Source organism: Salvelinus namaycush, chromosome 23 (genome assembly GCF_016432855.1).
Source record: "Salvelinus namaycush isolate Seneca chromosome 23, SaNama_1.0, whole genome shotgun sequence".
NCBI classification, from domain to species: Eukaryota; Metazoa; Chordata; class Actinopteri; order Salmoniformes; family Salmonidae; genus Salvelinus; species Salvelinus namaycush.
In genome coordinates, this window is record NC_052329.1 from 38,806,533 (window position 1) to 38,830,318 (window position 23,786).

General features: G+C 42.2%; 1 protein-coding gene across 1 annotated transcript in view; it reads left to right on the forward strand.

The window, feature by feature from the left end:
* The first annotated feature begins 1,462 nt into the window (after positions 1-1,462).
* ppp1r37 (protein phosphatase 1, regulatory subunit 37) overlaps positions 1,463-23,786 on the forward strand; it is a 52,264-nt gene continuing 29,940 nt past the window's right edge. The window contains exon 1 of the mRNA XM_038961590.1: positions 1,463-3,320. Coding sequence (XP_038817518.1) covers positions 2,600-3,320 — 721 coding nt within the window. The 5' untranslated portion in view covers positions 1,463-2,599. The remainder of the gene's footprint in view (positions 3,321-23,786) is intronic.

Sequence of the window (23,786 nt, forward strand, 5' to 3'; positions counted from 1 at the left end):
ATTCAGTATTCTGATTAAGTGCATAAAGAACTGTTCACACAAATAACACCTGGAAGGCAGTTTGACATTAGTTGTTCTTTTTTAAATTTCTGTCATTTCATTGTGTTCACATAACACTGTCTGTCATAAGGACACTGTAAGTGTGATCCAACAATCTAATCAATTAATTATTGTGAGGCTGTCCCAGAAAATGAGGAATTAGACTAGTAATGTAATAGTATCTCTATGGTCTGTCCCTTTTTAGGGGGAGATAAACAATTGACCCATTGATCTTCCCATCCCGGTGTTCTACTGGTAGGCCTATTCAGAGTTCACCAACACTACCATCTGAGTCTGTATGCAATGAGTTGAATTGGGATTTGTAGGTGGTGGAACTGAAAACAAAATAGTTTTTCTCAAATCAAATGAATCAAATTTATTTCAATCAAATGTATTTATAAAGCCGTTTTTACATCAGCCGATGTCACAAAGTGCTATACAGAAACCCAGCCTAAAACCCCAAACAGCAAGCAAAGCAGATGTAGAAGCATGGTGGCTAGGAAAAACTCCCTAGAAAGGCAGGGAACCTAGGAAGAAACCTGGAGAGGAACCCGGCTCTGAGGGGTGACCAGTCCTCTTCTGGCTGTGTCAGGTGGAGATCAGTTCAATTATCACTGTTGTCACCCTTGATGGTACATGATGCAAATATGAGGATATTTTCAAAGTTAGTTATATCGTAATTACAGAATTGTCTGTCATCATTCTGTACAGTTGTGTGGTGGTCATTAGCTGCCACATAAACCTCGCCTATTTCAACAATTTCTCTCTATTTTTACGATAAAGCCAATGTTGACTTTCTGGCTGTGTTATCTAGTGGAAACCTAGTTGTGTCTACATGTCACAATTTGACTAGGTTGATTGCAAGGGCCATGGGACGGTGATTTGCCAATGTGCATCACATTTTATTGTCAGACAGCACATCAGCACACAAATATTTGTAACATATATTGCGACAGTAAATATCTATGATTCAACTGATTATGTTTTTATGCGAAAGTACTAACACCAAATGACCAGCAAGTGGCATAATAATTTTAGCATTTTAAAACGCTGCAAATAGAAATAGAATATACAAACTAGAAGTGTTCTGTGTCAAACGTATTAGCGATCCCACGACCGTTCTATGTATTACATTTCTATTTGCAGCGTCCTGCGACGTAACGTCTACTGAACATGCCCCCCCGGTCGTCACTAGTTACCCCAGCCACAAAGTAATAAAACCTGCCTATTTCTACAATTTGTATTCTTCAAATATGATGTTAAACCTAACCACACATGCCTACCTTATGCCTAACCTTAAATTAAGACCAACAATAGAATTTTGGTTTCAATGATTTCGACATAACTTTGTGGCTGTGGTAACTAGTGGAAACTCCATGCCCCTGGATATGCGATGACGTATGGACAACAAACAGTTGTTGGACTTGAGTAAGCTAACGTTAGCTAGCACAAGGACGAGGAGAAAACAGCATCTTTGCATTCAAGCGCTTCTCGGGGAACGTCAATAAGCGGCATGTCTTTGTTTTAAAATAACAACCAAAAAGGAGATTATTGTTCAACAGTTAAATCATTTGGGCACGAGAACGAAACATGCTCCGGACTATGACGCTTGTTTTTTTCCTTGCCTAGTCGAGGATTGTGATGCGAGGTGCTCTGGTGAGACCGCGAACGACATTCGGAAATTATTTTTCTTGAAATAGAATGATTGACTCGAAAACAAAGCATTTGGGTTTACCGAAAGGTGCATAAAACTACACCGGTCTAGATGTCATTGTTGGGCAACTACTTTAGCTAGCTTCATGCACATGAAATAGTATTTTGCTAACGTAATGGAGGCACCGTGGGTACAGTTTTAGCTAGCTGGTCACCCAAAATATAGCTATAACGTTAGCTAGCTTCCACATCCACTTTTAGAGTGTCCTGACCAACAAAAGACAGAATACTGTAACATAAAACGGCTATCTATGCACTTTGTTGATATCTATCGTGGTTACCTAGCGTTAAGTTAGCTAGCCAAACAAGTAAACTAGGTTGAGACTAGCAGCAGAATACATTCTTTCTTGGTTAGGAGGATTTGTCACGGTCGTTTGACACGAGGTGTTGCCTTTACCTCTTGGTAATTTCACAACAATTTACCGTTCCTGGACATGTGATATGGTCAATTTATCAAAGGTTTTCTGAAATTACAATTTCAGGCTATAAATATTCTGAACTTCAGGCACGCATCACGTGTCAAACAGTTACATTTGCTTGCTTGAAAGTTGTCAATAATATGCGAAATTATCTATTGAAATAGTTGTGTGTGTGGGCACAAATAGCTGTTTTGTCAATCAATTACGTTAACACTCAAAAAGCACTTATATTGTCATTGACAAAGTTGTAAACATTCTTGATGAAAGTACTTATTTGACAAATTATGTTAGCTATTGAAGAATCAAAGACCAGCATTCAAAGGCTAGACTGACATCTACTCAGAAGGCATCACTTGAAATATCTTGTGTCAAGTACAGAGTTCTCGAATCCAGTCAATTGCCAACACTATCTTCCTGGAAATGAAAATATGAATGTCGAGGAGCAAGCTCTAGATTTGTGCAATGTCAAAATGAAGAATAATGTTGGTGACAATACTACCAATAACTCGCAAGAGATCCTACCCCGGCTCTCGGAACTGATGGATGGAGATTTGTGTAAGCAAGACATTGGCAACGAGGCTGCCAACACGTCCTCTCTAGCCAAGCTCACAGACAACCCACGAAGGGAGGACAACCACCGGTCAAAAGAGACACTAGAAATCGACGAAGTGAATGGGAATAAGAACAACAGCGTCCCAGATACCCCTGCAATAGTCAGTTCTGACTTTGAGGTTTATCATGACGACCAACGCCAAGAAGAGAGAATCAAGGATACAACACCATTGGCCCTTATGTTTGCTATTGAGGAAGGGGATGATGGTGGGGATATGGACATTGGTGTGGATTTGAGTCTGGATGAAAGTGGCATCTTGGAGTCAGAACCTACTGACCAGGGACCATCCCTAGCAGAGGAGACATCATCAAGCAGTACCAATGCAGATTCATCAACTCCAGACGCTGTCACCGACAAGGAACCTGAGAAACCCTCAGAACAGGAGGACTCTCCACCTGTCACTGCCCCGGGAGAGGTCCTCTCTCCAGCCCTGGATGAGGGGGATGATAACCACAAAAATGGCAAGAGGGTGACTTTTCCTTCAGATGAGGATATTGTCTCTGGAGCAGTGGAGCCCAAGGACCCTTGGAGACATGGTAATTTCTAACACAGTTTTCTAAGCTATATCTGCTTATGTGACTCATATTTTTAGGCCTTGTTTGTATGGCATCCTTAGCCTTGCTGTGACCTCAAGCTGGGGATGCCATACAGTGCAGACTGGTGCTCTTGAACTCTGACTGGCAAAGAGGGACACTGTCACGGTGTAACTTTCTGTTGTCCCTGGCCTAATAGAGGGTTTTGACGCTCACTAGACTTTGCACTTTTAGTGTTGGATTGTAGGGTTGGTGCGATACTCTGAAACATGAAGCGGAAGTAGTTTATTGATGAAAACAGTCTTAATGTTAAAAACAAACAGCATTATTGTCGTCACCTAGAGTTACATTTGTTTATTTTGCAAGCTATAGCACCCACAATTTAACAAAGTAGGTGTTTATAGGGCCATAGAGTTGGGTCTAATTTGGTGTTTTCTTCTGCCTTCCATAGCAACCATTAGACCCCAATCTGCAGTCATACCATTGTCAATTTCATCCCCAGGCAATACATTTCAATTTGAGTCATTTAGCAGACGCTCTTATCCAGAGAAACGTACGGTAGTGAGTATCTAGGGCCTATACAATACCTAGGGTCTATATAAATCTATCAGTCTCCTGAAGAATGAAGAATTTAATCATCTTACACAGATGGCTTGACATGTGAGAATACAAGGTGGGTAATGGTTCCACATGGGTCTCTCCACCAGCTCAAGATGAAGTGAGTTCCCTTAGACGTCTCTGTGTGTCTTCCTCGTGAGTCAGACCAGGCACTCCTTAATTGCATGCCGTTTTAGTAGTGGGCACTGTTTATTTAGGGAAAACGCCTCAGTATTAGCCTGTGTTGTATGTGGCTTGTAGTGATATTCCTTACATCTGCTATGTGGATGGGGGGGTGTTAGTTCTGAATGGACAATTTGTCTTTCTGTTTTGCATACAGAACAAGTCAAGTGTTTGTATGCCTGTGGGTTTATTTTTATAAGGATGCTGCACTTTGTCTTAATTGAACATTTCCTGTTGGCACCCCAAGCACTTGCAGACTAGGGTCATTAATGTAGGAGGGTCAGGTGTGGGTGGGGAGATTTCAGGGGATGCAAAAAAAAGCAGCAAGGTTGACATGCATTTTCAATCTCAATGTTCAATTGAATTGAAATGATATGGATAGCTTCATAGTACTTTAACACCAAAATAAACCTACTCCCACCAAAAACAAACCTACTCAGACAGTCGTGTCCAATGAGGGTCAAGTGGGTGACATTTACCATGTCACTAACTGAACATAGTTCAATTTGTTTTACACAAGTGTCCAGATAGGGAAACATGAATAGAAATACCCTAATTCGTGCAATTAGATTTCACATCAAAACAGGAATTATCTCGATGGGTTTACTCATGGGGATAATCCACGGCGAAATTGAACTTCATCAGACTGCAGGCGACGTCTCTCTCCCCCCCCGTTACATCACGGCAGTTCCTGAGGTTACGGCCATGGTCGACAAGAAGTTATCGGTTTCAAAGGTCCAGTGGCCGGAGAGGGAGGGTGCCCGGGATATCACATAATTCAAGATAACGTTCTGCCATCTAGGGTAGAGACATGACTGATATCTTGATCAGTGTGTGCATTCCTATATTTCTATCAATACAATACTATCAGTCATGTCAGTTACACTGCCAACAGTAAATAGGACAAAATGGTGGTAGGGCTGGGCGATATGGACAAAATATCACATCACGATGTCTTTGACATTTATGATGTTTTTTTAATAATAGTTGTAAATATGCTTTATGCGTAGTTCATGACCCTAGGGGGGTAACACATAACTTATAAGTGATTTCAATGGGCCTTTCTCCGTTTACCGTGTTCAAGCCTACTCCATGCAAAAATAATTTTCATGCATTTCCTGCACTTTAATTATCATTCCCACGCTGTGCCACGAAGCATGATATGGGCAAACAATATAGGCCTAGTTAATTGGTGAACTATTGGAATCATGGAAATATAATAATTATTCTTATTCTATAGTGTTAGGTTCTAAATAAACAGAGTAAAACTCACGGACGACTAGTAAAGCTCAAACCAAGTTTATTCACCCGCTGGGCCATGCAGCTGCATAAGACAAAGACATATTTACACAAGCACTGGTATTTAAACTTTCCTCCTATGCGGAGTCTCCTCACAAATCTGGACAGACAATACATATCTGTTGCTAGACAGGACTTTAGCGATGCCTGTTCTTTCTCACTTCATCTGACTTGACCTCGGCCTAAATTCCTCACTCTTCCGAAACTCACGGCTGTCCTGTTGACTTGTACCCGACTGTGGCCCTTCTCCTTTCCATAGGATGTGCAACAATAACATGTTCTGACAATGTAAATGTTCTGCATTTCCGTCTCCCACAGTAACATGAATAAGGATATTTCAAGTTTAGAAGTCAGAACCCATCAATGGTTAGAATATAGTGGTCAGCATCTTGAATAAGCCCGGAAGGAATTATTGACAGGGTAAGAACGAATGTCTTGGTCAGTGTTTCCATGTGACCCTAATTAATGTTACATGACATGTTTTCTTACTTTGTGTAGCTAGCTAACATTCATGCTTCGCCTATTCCTCTCTAAGATAAGATACCGTTGTACAAACATGCTTATCTAGGCCTACACCAGCGCTGGTACCAGACAGTATTAGCTGCGTTTGCTCTGACTCTTGGAACATTTAGCAATCTAGCAAGCCAGCTAACTAGTGATTAGCATTAGTGGCTAACACTATTTTTAGCAACACCTTGCAAAGAAAAGACAAACAAGCAGATAGTTTGCAGACCGTAAGATACACAAACTAAGTGTATAGCAGTGGTTCCCAAACTTTTTATAGTCCTGTACCTCTTCAAACATTCAACCTCCAGCTGCGTACACCCTCTAGCACCAGGGTCAGAGCACTCTCAAATCTTGTTTTTTGACATCATTGTAAGCCTGCAATACACACACTATACAATATTTATTCAACACTAGAATGAGTGTGAGTATTTTTTTTCCCGGGAAAGTTCCTGCGTAATTGCACACACCCGCTTACTCGGGTGCCTCGCTATATCACATTTTACTTTGTCCGTAAGCTTGAGTTCATTTGCACACAACAAATCATACATTGATGGAAAGACCTGTGTATTGTCCTTGTTAATGCAGACAGAGAAGAGCTCCAACTTCTTAATCATAGCCTCAATTTTGTCCCGCACATTGAATATAGTTGCGGAGAGTCCCTGTAATCCTAGATTCTGATCATTCAGGCGAGAAAAAACATCACCCAGATAGGCCAGTTGTGTGAAAAACTCGTCCGACCGTTTGCATGATAACAAGTGAAAGTTATGGTCTGTAAAGAGAACTTTAAGCTCGTCTCTCAATAAAAAAAAAGTGTCTATTTTGCCCCTTGATAACCAGTGCACTTCTGTATGTTGTAAAAGTGTTACATGGTCGCTGCCCATATTATTGCATAATGCAGAAAATACACAAGAGTTCAGTGTTCTTGCTTTAAACAAAGTTAACAATTTTCACTGTAGTGTCCAAAACGTCTTTCAAGCGGTCAGGCATTTCCTTGGCAGCAAGAGCCTCTCGGTAGATGCTGCAGTATACCCAAGTGGCGTTGGGAGCAACTGCTTGCACGTGTGTTACCATTCCACTATGTCTCCCTGTCATGGCTTTTGCTCCATCAGTACAGATACCAACACATATTGACCACCAAAGTCCATTTGATGTCACAAAGCTGTCCAGTACTTTAAAAATATCTTATTCTGTTGTCCTTGTTTGCAGAAGAGGATGTCTTCCTTAATTGACTCCACATAAACATAACGGACATATACCAGGAGCTGTGCCAGGCCCGCCACGTCTGTTGACTCAACCAGCTGTAACAAATATAATTCACTGGCTTGTATGCGAAGCAGTAATTTTTTCAAAACATTTCCTGCCATGTCACTGATGCGTCGTGAAACAGTGTTGTTTGATGAAGGCATTGTTTCTCTAGTTTTTTTGACCTTATCCACCAGCATTGTCCCAGCCATATCTGCGGCAGCAGGAAGAATGAAGTCCTCCACAATAGTATGGGGCTTGCCTGTCCTAGCCACTCGGTAGCTCACCATTTTAAGACGCTTCTAGCCCCTTCTTATTAATGGTATGTTGCTTTTATACATGTCTTACTACTCGAAAGTTGTATTAAGTCTCGCTCAAATAAACTCCTGTGGCTTATTTTTCAAATTGGCATGTTTCGTTTCAAAATGTCGTGAGAGAGTAACGGTCAATGTGATTGGATGTTAATTGTTTGACTAGGCTACCTGTATTTGACATTGTTATTTCGCTGAACACTAAATGGTTTAATTTTATTTTTGGCAGGGAAACGAGTCTAAAAAACATCACCCAAATGTATAGCCCCATTGGAAAATCTAAATGGACTTTTTGAAAATGTGTATCAGTTTTATTTGGTGTACCCGCGACGGCATTGCGTACCCCAGCTTGGGAATAGCCGGCGTATAGAAAGAACCCTTGTGGAAAGTAGCACGCCACCAACATTGTTTTGTCTTTTTTATTTAACTTTTTATTTAACTGGGCAAGTCAGTTAACTTCTACTTGCACACAATCCCGGATCCGGGAGCACCCCCATCAGTAAAAAAGCTGACTAGCATAGCCTAGCATAGCGTCACAAGTAAATACTAGCATCTAAATATCATTAAATCACAAGTCCAAGACACCAGATGAAAGATACACATCTTGTGAATCCAGCCATCATTTCTGATTTTTAAAATGTTTTACAGGGAAGACACAATATGTATTTCTATTAGCTAACCACGATAGCAAAAGACAACTTTTTTTTCCCACCATTTTTTTCCTGCATAGGTAGCTATCACAATTTCGACCAAATAAAGATATAAATAGTCACTAACCAAGAAACATGGTAACATGGTTAGTGACAGTTCATGAGATGACAGTCTGATAACATATTTATTGTATAGCATATGTTTTGTTAGAAAAATGTGCATATTTCAGGTATAAATCATAGTTTTACATTGCAGCCACCATCACAACTCTCACCAAAGCAACTAGAATAACTACAGAGACCAACGTGAATTACCTAAATACTCATCATAAAACATTTATGAAAAATACACAGCGTACAGCAAATGAAAGACAAAGATCTTGTGAATCCAGCTAATATTTCAGATTTTTTAAGTGTTTTACAGCGAAAACACAATATAGCATTATATTAGCTTACTACAATAGCCAACCACACAACAGCATTGATTCAAGCCAACAATAGCGATAACGAATAAACCAGCAAAAGATATAAAATTTTTCACTAACCTTCTCAAACTTCTTCAGATGACAGTCCTATAACATCATATTACACAATACATATAGAGTTTGTTCGAAAATGTGCATATTTAGCGGCACAAATCGTGGTTATACAATGAGAATAGTAGCCAAGCTGCCAACAAAATGTCGGGAGAAATCTTGGGAGAGGCACCTAATCTAATCAGTAACTAATCATAAACTTGACTAAAAAATACAGGTTGGACAGCAAATAAAAGATACATTAGTTCTTAATGCAACCGCTGTGTTAGATTTTTTAAATTAACGTTACTACGACATACAGCGTGCGTTAAAGCGAGACCGCACCGAAATTAATGGCGGAATATGAGTTTTAAATTTTTCAACAGAACAACGAATTAACATCATAAATAGTTCTTACTTTTTGATGAGCTCCCATCAGAATCTTGGGCAAGTTGTCCTTTTTCCAAAAGAATCGTTGCTCGGTTGTAGATTGTCGCCTTCAACGTTGGAATTAGCAGTAAACATTAGCCATGTGGGCCAGACGTGTCCAAGTCCCTAGAACGCAGCACAAATAAATACCCGAAAATTGCAATATACTGATATAAACTGATATAACTCGGTTTAAAATAACAACATTATGATGTCTTTAACACCTATATCGAATAAAATCAGAGCCGGATATATCTAAGGGCTATAACGGGAGCTTTCTAGAAGGCCATCCTGAGGTCTGTCTTGCGTCATGGCGAAGAGAAGAAAGGGAGGACCCCACGTTGCCAGCCCATTTATAAGGCCTCAGATCTGCCTAGCAACTCCATTTCAATTCTCACTATTCGCTGACATCCAGGGGAAGGCGTATGCAGTGCATCTCAACCAATAGAAGACAGGCAAATTAATAAACCGACCTCAGAACAGCCTGCAGATTTCAGCATTCTCACATCCTCATAGGAAAATTGCTCCAACTCGAGTTCTGTTTTACTCACAGATATAATTCAAACGGTTTTAGAAACTAGAGAGTGTTTTCTATCCAATAGTAATAATAATATGCATATTGTACGAGCAAGAATTGAGTACGAGGCAGTTTAATTTGGGAAAGAAATTATTACAAAGTGCAAACAGCACCCCCTATTGAGAAAAGGTTAAGGACAAATTCTTATTTACAATGACGGCCAAACCCTGACAACGCTGGGCCAATTGTGTGCCGCCCTGTGGGACTCCCACTCACGGCCGGCTGTGATACAGCCTGGAATCGAACCAGGGTGTTTGTAGTGATGCCCCTAGCACTGAGACGCAGTGCCTTAGACCGCTGCGCAACTCGGGAGCCCGTCGGTCTGACCATGCAGAGTGAACGGCAAGAAAGTGCTCCTTACTCCGTTGTCGAGCAACTGCTCTCTCCTCGAGTGACAGAGGTCTTGGTGTGGTTAGTGGCATGCAGCAGAAGGAGAGGGAGAGCGAGAGATGACTGAAGTAGCAAACAGCGTAAACTATAGAAACTGACATACACGCCAGAGCTGCGTATCACATTTTACAAACCAAACATTGAAATACCGTTATAGAAGGTAAAGTAAAAACTCAAAGCTGTCAGTGCATCAATACCGGTATAGAGTAAAATACGGTATACCGCCCAGCACTAAGTGGTAGATAACTCAGACCAATGTTAAATGAGTTTTAATCAGGATGATAACCCATCTATAGTAAGTGCTGCAGAAGACTGAGTGATGTTGTCTACTGATGCTTTACTCCCTCAACACGTTCATTATTTCCATTTTCACCATCTGACACATCCAGATCTAGACATCCCAGGAAGTTTGAAGCCTAGTATTCATAACAAGCGTGCAGTGTGCTCAATCCCCATCCAGTATCCTTGTCTGTCTTTGTCTTTCCTTCCTCTTCTTTGATACTGCATGAAGGAGTAGGCCTACCCCAGATTTCTCGCTCTGTCTCTGTGTGTGTCTTGGTTCAGCTGTCTTTCCCAGGGTCATGTTCACTCATGGAGAAGTGTGTCTTGAGTGGGTGTGATGGGCAGTGACTGAACCAACCGAGGCCCAGGAAATGAAACGCATCTCCATCCCCGCCCCCAAGCCTCTTCATGGTTCACTTGGACTCATCATCGTCACAATGTCTCCGGCCTGGAGACTTCCTTGACTCACAGGTCTAGGATCAGCTCTTCACTTCCCAAACCTCATCTAAGCAGTCAGGAGGAATAAACTTGGCCTCAAACGGGTGCTTAGTGCTGCTCTCTCCACCTGGAGCAGACCCAGAGACAGGATGCTTCTCCATGTTATTCACACTGTGCTAGACTAGAGGTAGGCATGAGATGAATTCACTAGGTGTAATATTTTCAGTGTTAGACTAAACTGTAGGCTCTTATTTCCATAGTGGTTTAGGCCTGTTTGTAGTAGTAGCTACAAGTCATGAAATTGTATAGCCTTTCTTTGTTGTCTCACATGCTGACATGTTCAGAATGGTCATAGTTTATGTGGCCTCTAGGATAACAGCCTTACGAGGTGGTGTCTGCTTAGTTTCTGCGGCGCTTGTGGATAGATGTAGATAGATGTCACGATGTAGTTTGCCATTGAAATACACATCCACTGGGTGTTGTAGAGACTAGCCACGATAACATTGAAGGTGATTTGTAATCTGAACAAATTGATAGATGACACTACTCCCTGTATAGTGTCACCCTGCAGTGAGATTGTACAAGAAGTCCTAGACTCTTGTCCTGTGGCACTTCCCCAGTCCTGGCTGGGGACTGAATGTTGCATAATTTCCTCCAGATTCCTGAACTTCCCATCATGACTCTTAGCAGCTTTGCTTCCTCTCCTCCCTTCTTATTCCCCCTCCCTTTCCCTCTCATCCTTTCCCTCTCTCGTCCATCCTTTCTCCTTCTCTCGGGCACTCGTGGGAAAACCATGTGCTGACTCCTTACATCAGTGGTTCCCAACCTTTTTCCTTTACTGTACCACCAACTGAATTTAGCTCTGCCCGGAGTACCCCTGAAGCACCCCCTCAAGTGCATTAACATTTTTACCAGTAAACCTACGGTCTCATTAGTCTTCTCAATTACCCCTGTGGTTAGGCCAAGTGCCCCCAGGAATCCTAGTAACCCTGGTTGGGAACCACTGCCTTACATTATGCTAGAAGCATGTGGGCTATTGTTGGTTCTTCCATTGACGTATCAAACAAATGAGATTAGTTGATATTTGTAAATATTCTGATTCTGTTAGCTACACTGTGTTTTGTTATAAGTGAAAGCATTTTTCCCTGAAGAAAATAAGTCGAATGCGGTATCTCATGTCAAATCAAAGAAGGCCCACTTGGAAATTGGCACCAGTAATGAACTGACCCTTGAAGTCTGATTATCCTCTTTAGTGACGTTAGGCTATGTGATGTGCCTCTGGACCAGAGTTGGACCTGACAGGCTTAAACGCTTTGTTGTTGAGCTTGGGCCAACGCTTTTACTTGGCTGCAGTTTGTAGTATGTTTTGTGTACTGTTTGTACTGTCTGTCCTGCTCTGCCCCTGCAGTTTGGGGTCATGGCATGAACCCTGCCCTTTTAACTGTGTGTCTGTCTGAACTTCAGTCATGGATATTGGGACTGTAGCCAGTGTGCTCAGAGGCCACCATTTTGACCAGCGTATTTACAGGGGGGAGCTGCTCTCCTCCACTTATGAAAACAACATACCTCTAGGAGTTTGCAGTGTTTAAGATGACGACCTTGTTATTGTCCCAAAAACTGTATTCTCCAGCTACCTCCATCCTTCATTATTTGTACCTATTACATTTTTTTGTTGTTGCCTGAGGGATGACTAGCTTCCCACATAAAACACTTATCACCCCTCTTATCTGTTTTAAACGGTGCTGGCCGGCGCTCGTCACAAAATGCCTGCTCACTTATAAATAGACAAGATCCTGTGGAGAGCAAGTTCATTTGTTCTGTTTTAAGCCCATGATATCACAATCCCTCTGTGCCTGACAATGCCTCAGCGGCATCACAATTAACGTGAAGCCGTCTTTAAATTGAAATGTCGCTTGTTGTCACCACAATTAATGACAGATCAACACGTCACTAAGATGGAAGAAAAGATTTCTCTTGCCTCCTCAGGAGGAGATGGCTCTTACGACCTGTTATAATGACACATGTTAATTCACTTATAACGGATGTTATGAACTTTAAATTGATGTTAAATGCAACAGTTTGCCTGCATCTGAAGGTGAATTCGCCCCATATGGGCACTTTCTCACTCAGGCAGTGAGAGAAACAGAAATTTGTCCATTTCCCTCGCATTAGCCTCTCCGTTAAGTGCCCTCTGTTAATTATTGACCAGCAGGCTAGCTCTAAATTAGCACGGAATCGTTTCATAATCACATTCCATGTGATTCTGGAGCACTTGATTCCCTGCTATTGCTAGATTCACATCGCTACCAAATCCAGGACTGCTGACTTCTCAGGCCCCCCTCCAACTTTCTCCCTCCTGAGGCGCCGTTGTGTTGGTTTCTTCTAGACAGCCTGGCCTGGACATTCTGTTCTTGTTTCTCACAGTCATGTGTCCCTGAGTGAGTGAGTGGGGCCAGACGTGGTCCAGGGGGAAAAGCAGCACTCAGAGGTGGTCAGTCAGCTGCTGGCCTTGGATCAGCCCAGGGATGTCAGTCCAGGTGTGTGTGTGTGTGTGTGGGGGGGGGGGGGGGGGTTAGAAGCTCATCTTCCTCATTGTTAAGGTAAGGTTGGATTAACATAACCTAAACAAAATTATCATATGGGTGCTGGGTGGGTTCCTATTAGGCTTGGGTGATATACCGTATACCGGGGTATTTGGAAATAGCCACAGGATGGTTTTTCAATACACGCAATACCGTTGAAACTAATTGAATACATTTTCAATACATTTTTATATTTGTTGCTTCTTTTTAAGTAAATACCTTCAGTTGTGCAATACGATGAAGCAGATCGTGTTCATTTCACCTGTCACGTTATTTTACGTTATGAAGCGTACCGTAGTACTCCAAAACGGTTGAGCCCAGTCACGTGTTTGTTTGGAAATAACACAATGGGATGAAGTGGGAGCATGTGAGTCCAGCTGTTTATTGAAGGGTTGCGTTTTATATTGAAAGCCAACTGTATTTTTTTCTTCAATTGAGTGATCAGGGACGTGCAACAAGCATTCGCCAGAAAATAGCTTTGTTTTCATCAGATGACAGCAGAAGTGCAATGACTTTACAATGGAAAATCAAATATATTTTTTGCAAAAACGGCCTTACAACCGCAGACCACGTGTAACCACGCCAGCCCAGGACTTCCACATCCGGCTTCTTCACTTGCAGGCTTTTCTGAGACCAGCCACCCAGACAGCTGATGAAACTGTGGGTTTGCACAACCAAATCATTTTGCACAAACTATCAGAAACCGTCTCCGGAAAGCTCATCCGTGTGCTCGTCAGCCTCACCAGGGTCTTGACCTGACTGCCGTTCTGTGTCGTAACCGCCTTCAGTGGGCAAGAGCACACCTTTGAGAGCCACGGGCAAACAGTTTGCTGATGTCAACGTTGTGAGCAGAGTGCCCCATAGTGGCGGTGGGGTTACGGTATAGGCACAATTGCATTTTATCGATGGTAATTTGAATGCACAGAGATACCATGACGAGATCCTAAGGCCCATTGTCGTGCCACCATCACCTCATGTTTCAGCATAATAATGCACGCCCCATGTCGCAATGATCTGTACACAATTCCTGGAAGCTGAAAATGTCCCAATTCTTCCATGGCCTGCATACTCACCAGATGTCACCCGTTGAGCATGTTTGGGATGCTCTGGATCGACACTGTGTTCCAGTTCCCGCCGCTATCCAGCAACTTTGCACAGCCATTGAAGGGGATTGGGGCAACATTCCACAGGACACAATCAACAGCCTGATCAACTCTATGGGAAGGAGATGTTTCGCTGCATGAGGCAAATGGTGAGCACACCAGATACTGACTGGTTTTCTTGTCCACGCCCCTACCTTTTTTTTTAGGTATCTGTGAACAGATGCATATCTGTATTCCCAGTCATGTGAAATCCATAGAGGCATAGTGCGTAATACATTTATTTCAATTGACAGTTTTCCTTATATGAACTGTAACTCAATAAAATCTTAGATTGTTGCCTGTTGCAGCATTTATATTTTTGTTCAGTGTACAGTTCCTATTGTTTGTCTTAAAGTTAATATTGCATTTTACTGGAGAAATGTATGCTGGCTACACCAAGAAAAGTAGCTACACCGTCAGTCAGAGCGCTGTCTGCTGATGGAATGCCGTTAGTGAATTCTCATCCGAATGGAGAGGTGCAACTGAAGCACAGAGTTTGTCTGATGTCTAGCAGAAATGACAATAAGAAGCATTTTAGATCTGCGTCTACAAAACGCAGCAAGATATTTCTTATGCGTTTTGTCATTTTCTTTTATTTTTATGCAGAATTCTGCATTAACGTGACCCCTAAGTTTAACTTGCTAGTTTTCTAAGTAAGTGGCAGAATTTAATAAGGTGACGGGGCATCATTGTGTTATCTTTCTGCAGTTTTTGAGAAGTCAAATCCCTTTTGCATGAGTTATCTGTATCTTGATTTCCTTTTTTCTCCTCTGTTCTTGGCCCGTCTGCTCCTCCCCCATAGTCTTCGAGCATTGCAGGCAGGCCCGTTGCCCAATCGACTCCAGACTCCACACAGACACAGCGTGTACACATGCTGCTCCAGAGCCAGTTCTTCCGTCATAAAGCATGAGTCAAAACTTTGTTCATTTGCACAATGTGTCTCGTTCACATTCACTTGTAAATGTCCTAACTCACCAAAAATGACATTCGGTAGCTCCTGCGTTTGGAAAGTATTCAGACCCTTTTTTCACATTTTGTTACGTTACAGCTTTATTCTAAAACAGATTTTTTTTTAAACATCCTCATCAATCTACTCGCAGTACCCCATAATGACAGGTTTTTAGACATTTTTGCAAATTTATAAAAAATCATCTGAAATACCTTATCTAAATAAGTATTCAGACCCTTTGCTATGAGACTTAAAATTAAGCTCAGGTGCATCTGGTTTCCATTGATCATCCTTGATGTTTCTGCAACTTGATTGGAGTCCATCTGTGGTAAATTCAATTGATTGGACATGATTTGGAAAGACACACACCTGCCTATATAAGGTCCCACAGTTGACAGTGCATGTCAGAGCAAAAACCAAGCCGTAAGGTCGAAGGAATTGTCCGTAGAGCTCCGAGACAGGATTGTGTTGAGGAACTGATCTCGGGAAGGGTACCAAAAAATGTCTGCAGCATTGAATGTCTACCTAGAGCTGGCCGCAAGGCCAAACTGAGCAATTGGAGGAGAAAGGCTTTGGTCAGGGAGGTGACCAAGAATCTGATGGTTACTCTGACAGAGCTCCAGAGTTCCTCTGTGGAGATGGGAGAACCTTCCAGCAGGTCTGAGGGAAACCTGGCACCATCCCTACCGTGAAGCATGGTGGTGGCAGTATCATGCTGTGGGGATGTTTTTCAGTGGCAGGGACTGAGTGACTAGACAGGATTGAGGGAAAGATGAACGGAGCAAAGTACAGAGAGATCCTTGATGAGAACCTGCTCCAGAGTGCTCAGGACCTCCGACTGGGGAGAAGATTCACCTTCCAACAGGACAACCACCCTAAGCACACATTCAAGACAACGCAGTAATGGCTTCGGGTCAAGTCTCTGAATGTCCTTGAGTGGCCCAGCCAGAGCCCGGACTTGAACCCAATCGAACATCTGCCTAGAAGAATGGGAACATCTCCCCATCCAACCTGACAGAGCTTGAGAGGATCTGCGTAGAAGAATGGGAGAAACTCCCCAAATACAGGTGTGCCAAGCTTGTAGCGTCATACCCAAGAAGACTCGAGGCTGTAAACTCTGCCAAAGGTGCTTCAACAAAGTACTGAGTAAAGAGTCTGAATACTTATGTAAATGTGATATTTCAGTTTATACATTTGCAAAAAATTCTAAATGTCTTTGCTTTGTCATTATTTGGTATTGTGTGTAGATTGAGGGGGAAAAAACAATACATTTTCGAATAACGTACATTTTTTGGGATAAGGTCAAGGGGTCTGAATGCTTTCCGAATGCACTGTATGTATAACTTCATGAGTTTGATTACCTGTCTTTGCAGTTAGTTTTTAGTTTTCACCCGTTAGCATATTTCGCTAGCAGCCTCATGGATATGCGCTCTTGCGTTCATTTTGTTAGCATTCTTGTAGTAGACGTCCAATGGGCTTTTCCCCTGTTTTAACCAATAGATTGGTCAAAAGAACAGACGACTCTAGGTCGACCAAGATTTAGTTTAGTCGGAAACAGGCCTATCCAGCAGGCATCCGTCCAGGCCACTGTCAGTAGAGCTCTGCCCCGTAGCATAGGCCTTTCTCTTTTTCATGGACCATGCGTTCCTCGCCCCCTGTGACCAGTGTTAGCTGTCATGTGTGAATGACGCTGCTGCCACCCTGTGCAGCATGGTGGTGTGAAATGGCAGGGATGGGGACGGGGGAGCAGGGCGCTATTTAAGACTGTCTTAACACTCAGTTGTTAAGTAGGCCGTCAGGTCCAGTCCCGGCTCCGCTCGTCCAGAGGGCTCCCCTCATTCCACACAGTCAATGGCCTGTGACTGCTGACTGATTGCTTCACCAGGCCCAGTCCTCCTGTCGCTTCCCTCTGAACCCTACGCCCAGTCCTGGGGACCTCTCAACCCTACAAAATGGCTGCTTTGCCATTTCTACTTCTCCTTGTCCCCTCAATGTGGGGGCCGATCGATACAGGTCACAGGATTAAATGGAGTGTCTATTAAAGAACCTGTGATGTTACATGCCGCTGTGTTGCATGGGTTTTCTTTGAGTGACAAGTGCAGTTCCTCATCAGATGTGCATAGCTCTACTCTTCCTTTCCTCGTCTCCTTTTCGTCCTTTGTCAACCTTGATCATTAAAGACCACCATGCCGGTTGGCATGGCTTAGCATGTCTGTGTCACCATGTCATCAACACCCTGAGTCACAGTCAGTGTTCACCCTTCAGCCACAAATGATTAGCTCAGGTGACTTTCACTTTCCATCGTGCACTGACTATCAGTCATTCATGCTTTGTCTACCACGCTAATTTGTCGGTCATTGCAGAACGGTAATATTAATTGACATCCAAGATCAAAGTTATCTTTCAGAAGAGATGATTTACCACAGAACATCAAAAGTAATATGATGTTATCGTCAAAGCAGCATTGTCGTACCCCCTCCCCCTCGCTTTCTTTCCTCCTCCTTCCTCCCATTTGATTGAAAACAACGCTATCCTCTGAAGTCTCAGTCCTACATGCGGTCCGCAGATGACTCGGATGCTCTTGCTAGTGCAGACTGTGTTCATCTGTGGTGGCTTGGCTGAGTCAGGGACACCTGAACCCAGTCCTAGTCCCTTCACAGACACCGTGCCCAGCATAAAATTAGAATGAGTAGAACGGACATGGCTCTAAAAATCTACAGGAGATTTCACTGTCTGCTCAATAGAAAAGCATTGCTCCACGTGTAGAACTCTGAGAATCAGCCCAATTCTTACAGGTGTTTGATACACGAACATTCAAACATTGACACGGCCGGTCCACCTACCACAGAACATTGCTTTGAATCTACCAAATTGAATTCTATGGCACCCAGACTGCTTTCCCTCGCTAACCCAGAGACTGTCCCTCTCAGCACTGATAAGTGTCTCCACACTCCCCTCTACGCTCTTCCCAGCCGCTGTGGTGAAAGGGGGAAAACGCACAGCACCGATGGCCAGTGTGTGTTTGCATTTTGTTCCCTGTCAACGAGAGAGTGAAATAGAGGAGGAAGGAAGGGAAGAGGGAGATTGACACACAGGGAGAAATTGGGGTCAGACTGCACTAGCTTGCGCAGTAAACCCTTCTGAAGGAGTAGTAACGTAGACGTACTCCAGAAATGCCATTTTCCCCTCTGTAAAAATATTCAGTAGGGAGCTTTAGGCCGTATCTAGAGGTAAAAGGAGGCATTACTGTCAGCTTAAAGGTCAAATTTGTTTACATCCTGATTTAGATGACCGCTACAGTGCCATCTGAAAGCATTCACACCCCTTGAAAAAAAATGTTTAAGCCTGAATTAAAATAGATTTAAATTTAGGTTTTGCGTCAGTGGTCTACTCACACTACCCCATCATTTCAAAGTGGAAATATTTTTTTATGAAATGTTTACAAATTAATTAAAAATGAAATGTTGAAATGTCAAAGTATTCAACCCTTTGTTATGGCAAGCCTAAATATGTTCAGGAGTCAAAATTTGCTTAAGTTGCATGGATTGTTGAATAACTACCTCATCACTGTACCACATACATACAATTATCTGTAAGGTCCCTCAGTCGAGCAGTGAATTTCAAACACCGATTCAACCACAATACAAAGCGTTGTGTTTGGGGAAAATCCAACACATCACTGAGTACCACTTCATATTGTCAAGCATAGTGGTGGCTGCGTCATGTTATGGGTATGCGTGTCATTGGCAAGGACTAGGGAAAACATTTCTAGGATCAAATTAGCCGGAATGGAGCCAAGCACTGGCAAAAACCTGGCTGTCTGCTTTCCAACAGACACTGGGAGACAAATTCACCTTTCAGCAAGAGCGTAACCTAAAACACAAGGCCACTGGAGTTGCTTACCAAGAAGACCATAAATGTTCCTGAGTGGCCGAGTAACAGTTTTGACTTAAATCGGCTTGAAAATCAATGGCAAGACTTGAAAATGGCTGTCCAGCAATGATCAACAGTCAACTTAATAGCTTGAAGACTTTTTTTTCATAAAATAATGTACAAATATTGTACAATCCAGGTGTGCAAAGCTCTTTAGAGAATTACCCAGAAACACTCACAGCTGTAATCGCTGCCAAAGGTGATTCTAACGTGTTGACTAGGGTGTATTTCATGTTCAGTAAATTTGCCAAAAATAAATGAAAACATGTTTACATTTTGTATTTATGCGGTATTGTGTGTAGATGGGTGAGAAAGAAAAACACTTTTTCATTTTGAATTCCGGCTGTAACACAATGTGGAATAAGTCAAGGGATATGAATACTTTCCGAAGGAACTGTAGGTTTACTGCAGAATATAAAATGCACACAGACTGGCCCAGAGCCATGTACAGTGCATTTTGAAAGTATTCAGACCCCTTGACTTTTTGTTACGTTACAGCCTTATTCTAAAATGGATGCGAAAAAAGTATATTTAATCAATTTTAGAATAAGGCTGTAACGTAACAAAAAGTCAAGGGGTCTGAATAGTTTCCGAATGCACTGTGTTTAGACTGGCCCTTCCCTGCTGCCCTACCAAGACCAGAAACACAATAGGGACGACGACTTCTCCGTTCAGGCCCCAGAAGAAGCGAGCGGGTTCTGCCTGTTTCACCAGGGCTCAGTTTAATGGCCTCAAATTCTTTGTCCTCTTCATATGTCAAGGATTATCCCCAGCTAAGGTGTGTGTGCGTCAGTGGATTGGCCTACTCATAAGGTAGCCCTTACGATATGATCGGATGGTTATGATTTGATTAGGATCCCCAGTAGCCGACGCCAATGGCGACGGGGTCCGACAACAAAAACAACAGAAAAACAGACAAAAATACTTTTAATCCATTTCAAACATTAACTTCTAGTTCCTCCCAAACCCGGATCCGGGAGCACCCCCATCAGTAAAAAAGCTGACTAGCATAGCCTAGCATAGCGTCACAAGTAAATACTAGCATCTAAATATCATTAATCATCAATAATATCATCATCTCCCGGGTGGCGCAGTGGTCTAGGGCACTGCATCGCAGTGCTAGCTGCGCCACCAGAGTCTCTGGGTTCGCGACCAGGCTGGGCTGGGTTCGCACCCAGGCTCTGTCGCAGCCGGCCGCAACCGGGAGGTCTGTGGGGCGACGCACAATTGGCATAGCGTCGTCCGGGTTAGGGAGGGTTTGGCCGGTAGGGATATCCTTGTCTCAGTATGTAAAATGTAATAAAATGTATGCACTCTACTGTAAGTCGCTCTGGATAAGAGCGTCTGCTAAATGACTAAAATGTAAATGTAAATGTAAATTAAATCACAAGTCCAAGACACCAGATGAAAGATACACATCTTGTGAATCCAGCCATCATTTCTGATTTTTAAAATGTTTTACAGGGAAGACACAATATGTAAATCTATTAGCTAACCACGTTAGCAAAAGACACCACTTTTCTTACTCCACCATTTTTTTACTGCATCAGTAGCTATCACAAATTCGACCAAATAAAGATATAAATAGCCACTAACCAAGAAACAACTTCATCAGATGACAGTCTGATAACATATTTATTGTATAGCATATGTTTTGTTAGAAAAATGTGCATATTTCAGGTATAAATCATAGTTTACCATTGCAGCCACCATCACAACTCTCACCAAAGCAACTAGAATAACTACAGAGACCATCGTGTATTACTTAATTATTCATCATAAAACATTTCTTAAAAATACACAGCGTACAGCAAATGAAAGACACAGATCTTGTGAATCCAGCCAATATTTCAGATTTTCTAAGTGTTTTACAGCGAAAACACAATATAGCATTATATTAGCTTACCACAATCGCCAGAAACACAACACCATTTACCAGCAGCAAAGGTTAGCGATCGTAACAAACAGGCAAAAGATATATAATTTTTGACTAACCTTGATATTCTTCATCAGATGACAGTCCTGTAACATCATATTACACAATGCATATAGGGTTTGTTCGAAAATGTGCATATTTAGCGGCACAAATCGTGGTTATACAATGTGATTAGTGGCCAAAACTTCAAGCAATCTGTCCGGCGCCATCTTGGAGAGGCACCTATTCTAATCGATAAGTAATCATAAACTTGACTAAAAAAATACAGGTTGGACAGCAAATGAAAGATACATTAGTTCTTAATGCAATCGCTGTGTTAGATTTTTAAAATTAACGTTACTGCGCAATACAGCGTGCGCTAAAGCGAGACCGCACCGAAATTCATGGCGGAATTATTATTTGACATTTGTCAACATAAATACGAATTAACAGCATAAAGACTGCTTACTATTTGCTGAGCTTCCATCAGAATCTTGGGCAAGGTGTCCTTTCTCCAGAACAATCGTCTTTTGGTTGAAAGATGTCCTCTTCTCCTGTAGAAATAGCAGCTAACGTTAGCCATCCACTGGAGAGGTGTCCAACTCGTGATAGCGCGTCACAAAGAAATCCCAGAAAATCGCAATAAACTGATATAAACTGCTATAAGTCGGTTTAAATTAACTACCTTATGATGTCTTTAACACCTATGACGAATAAAAACATGACCGGAGATATAGAACTGCTAAAACGAAAGCTTTTCAGGACGCCATTGTGATGTCCCTCTTGCGCCAGGCGCCCCGTTGAAAAGAACGGTACTTCCGTTCCATGAGCTTTTATAGTGCCCCAGATTGTGCAATCCACTCCATTCAAATTCTCACCGCTTACTGACATCTAGAGGAAGGCGTATGCAGTGCATGTAGCCCCATAGCTTACATGGGGACTTATAAACTGACCCTAGAACAGGGACCTCGATTTCAGAAATCTCACTTCCTGACAGGAAATGTGCTGCAGAATGAGTTCTGTTTCACTCAGAGAAATAATTCAAACGGTTTTAGAAACTAGAGAGTGTTTTCTATCCAATAGTAATAATAATATGCATATTGTACGAGCAAGAATTGAGTAAGAGACAGTTTAATTTGGGAACAAATTTTTACAAAGTCGAAATGGCGCCCCCCTATTGCCAAAAGGTTAACAGATATATATATATATCTAATTTAAAGACAAATGGTGAGGTAGGTGGTGTGGGAAAGGCCGACCTTTGGTTGGTTTGACCACTTGGGGTTTTACGTCAGTGCAACATGACAAGCTATGTCCCATATTCGACACAGTATATTTGATTTTCAGCTTGACTCTTCACTGTGTGCTTTGTCTCCTCTTCAGTTGTGTTTAGAGGCACATTTTCAAAGCCACATTTTCCTGTGGTTGTTGAAGCCTAATCGTAAAGTAAAAGAAGGATGTTATGAGACTACTCTCCCTTTTGGCCTGTGCTTTCGTTCTAGTTCTCCCAACCTGGCTAGTTAGTGCAAAGGCAGTGGTGGGAAGAGTACCCAATTTGTCATACTTGAGTAAAAGCTTACGATACCTTTTTAATAGATACTGACTTAAGTGAAAGTAACCCAGTAAACTACTACTTGAGTAAAAGTCAAAGTATTTGGTTTTAAATGTACTAAATGTAAGTATCAAAAGTAAATATTATTGCTACAATATACTTAAGTGTAAATCATTTCAAAGTCCTTATATTAAGCAAACCAGACGGCATAATTTTCTTGTTTAAAAGAAGTATTTACGGATAGCCAGGGGCCCGCTCCAACACTGACATCGTTTTCATTTACAAATGAAGCTATAAATTAGACCATGTTATTGTCCTGCTAATTATTCAAAATGTAGTGAGTATTTTTGTGTGTCAGGGAAAATGTATGGCGTAAAAAGTACATACTTTTCTTTAGGAATGTAGTGAAGTAAAAGTCAGAAATATAAATAGTAAATTACAGATACCCCCAAAAACTACTTAAGTAGTACTTTTAAGTATTTTTACTTAATTGCTTTCCACCACAGTGCGAAGGGATCAGGGCCAAGTGTCTAACCCTTTCTAGACTAATTCTATGCCGCACCCTCAGTGGAAATGCCTGCCTTCTACCCTCTTTCTCAGTGCCCTGCCTGTATTCCCTCCATTCTTCACCCCTGCCTCACTTCCACGTCTGCTTACCCTCTGTTTCCGTTCCACGTTTTCTGTCTCCCTCCTTCCTCCTGTTTTTCTCTCCCTGAATTCTGTGCTGTCAGTCAGTTTAGCGGAGCTCCTCGGTCTCTATCCTTCGTTCCTTCCTTTCTTCTTCCCAATCATCCATATCTACCTTACACACCTGCCTGACTGACTGTCGTTCAGTCCAGCCCTCTCCACCCAGTAAGTGGTCATACTGTTTTTCATTACTCCCATCCTCCCTCGTTCCCTTATCTGGTTTCTCTTATTCACATCTGTACTCTGCCATGTAGGCCTACAGTGTGTGTGTGCCCGGACAGACAGTGAAGTG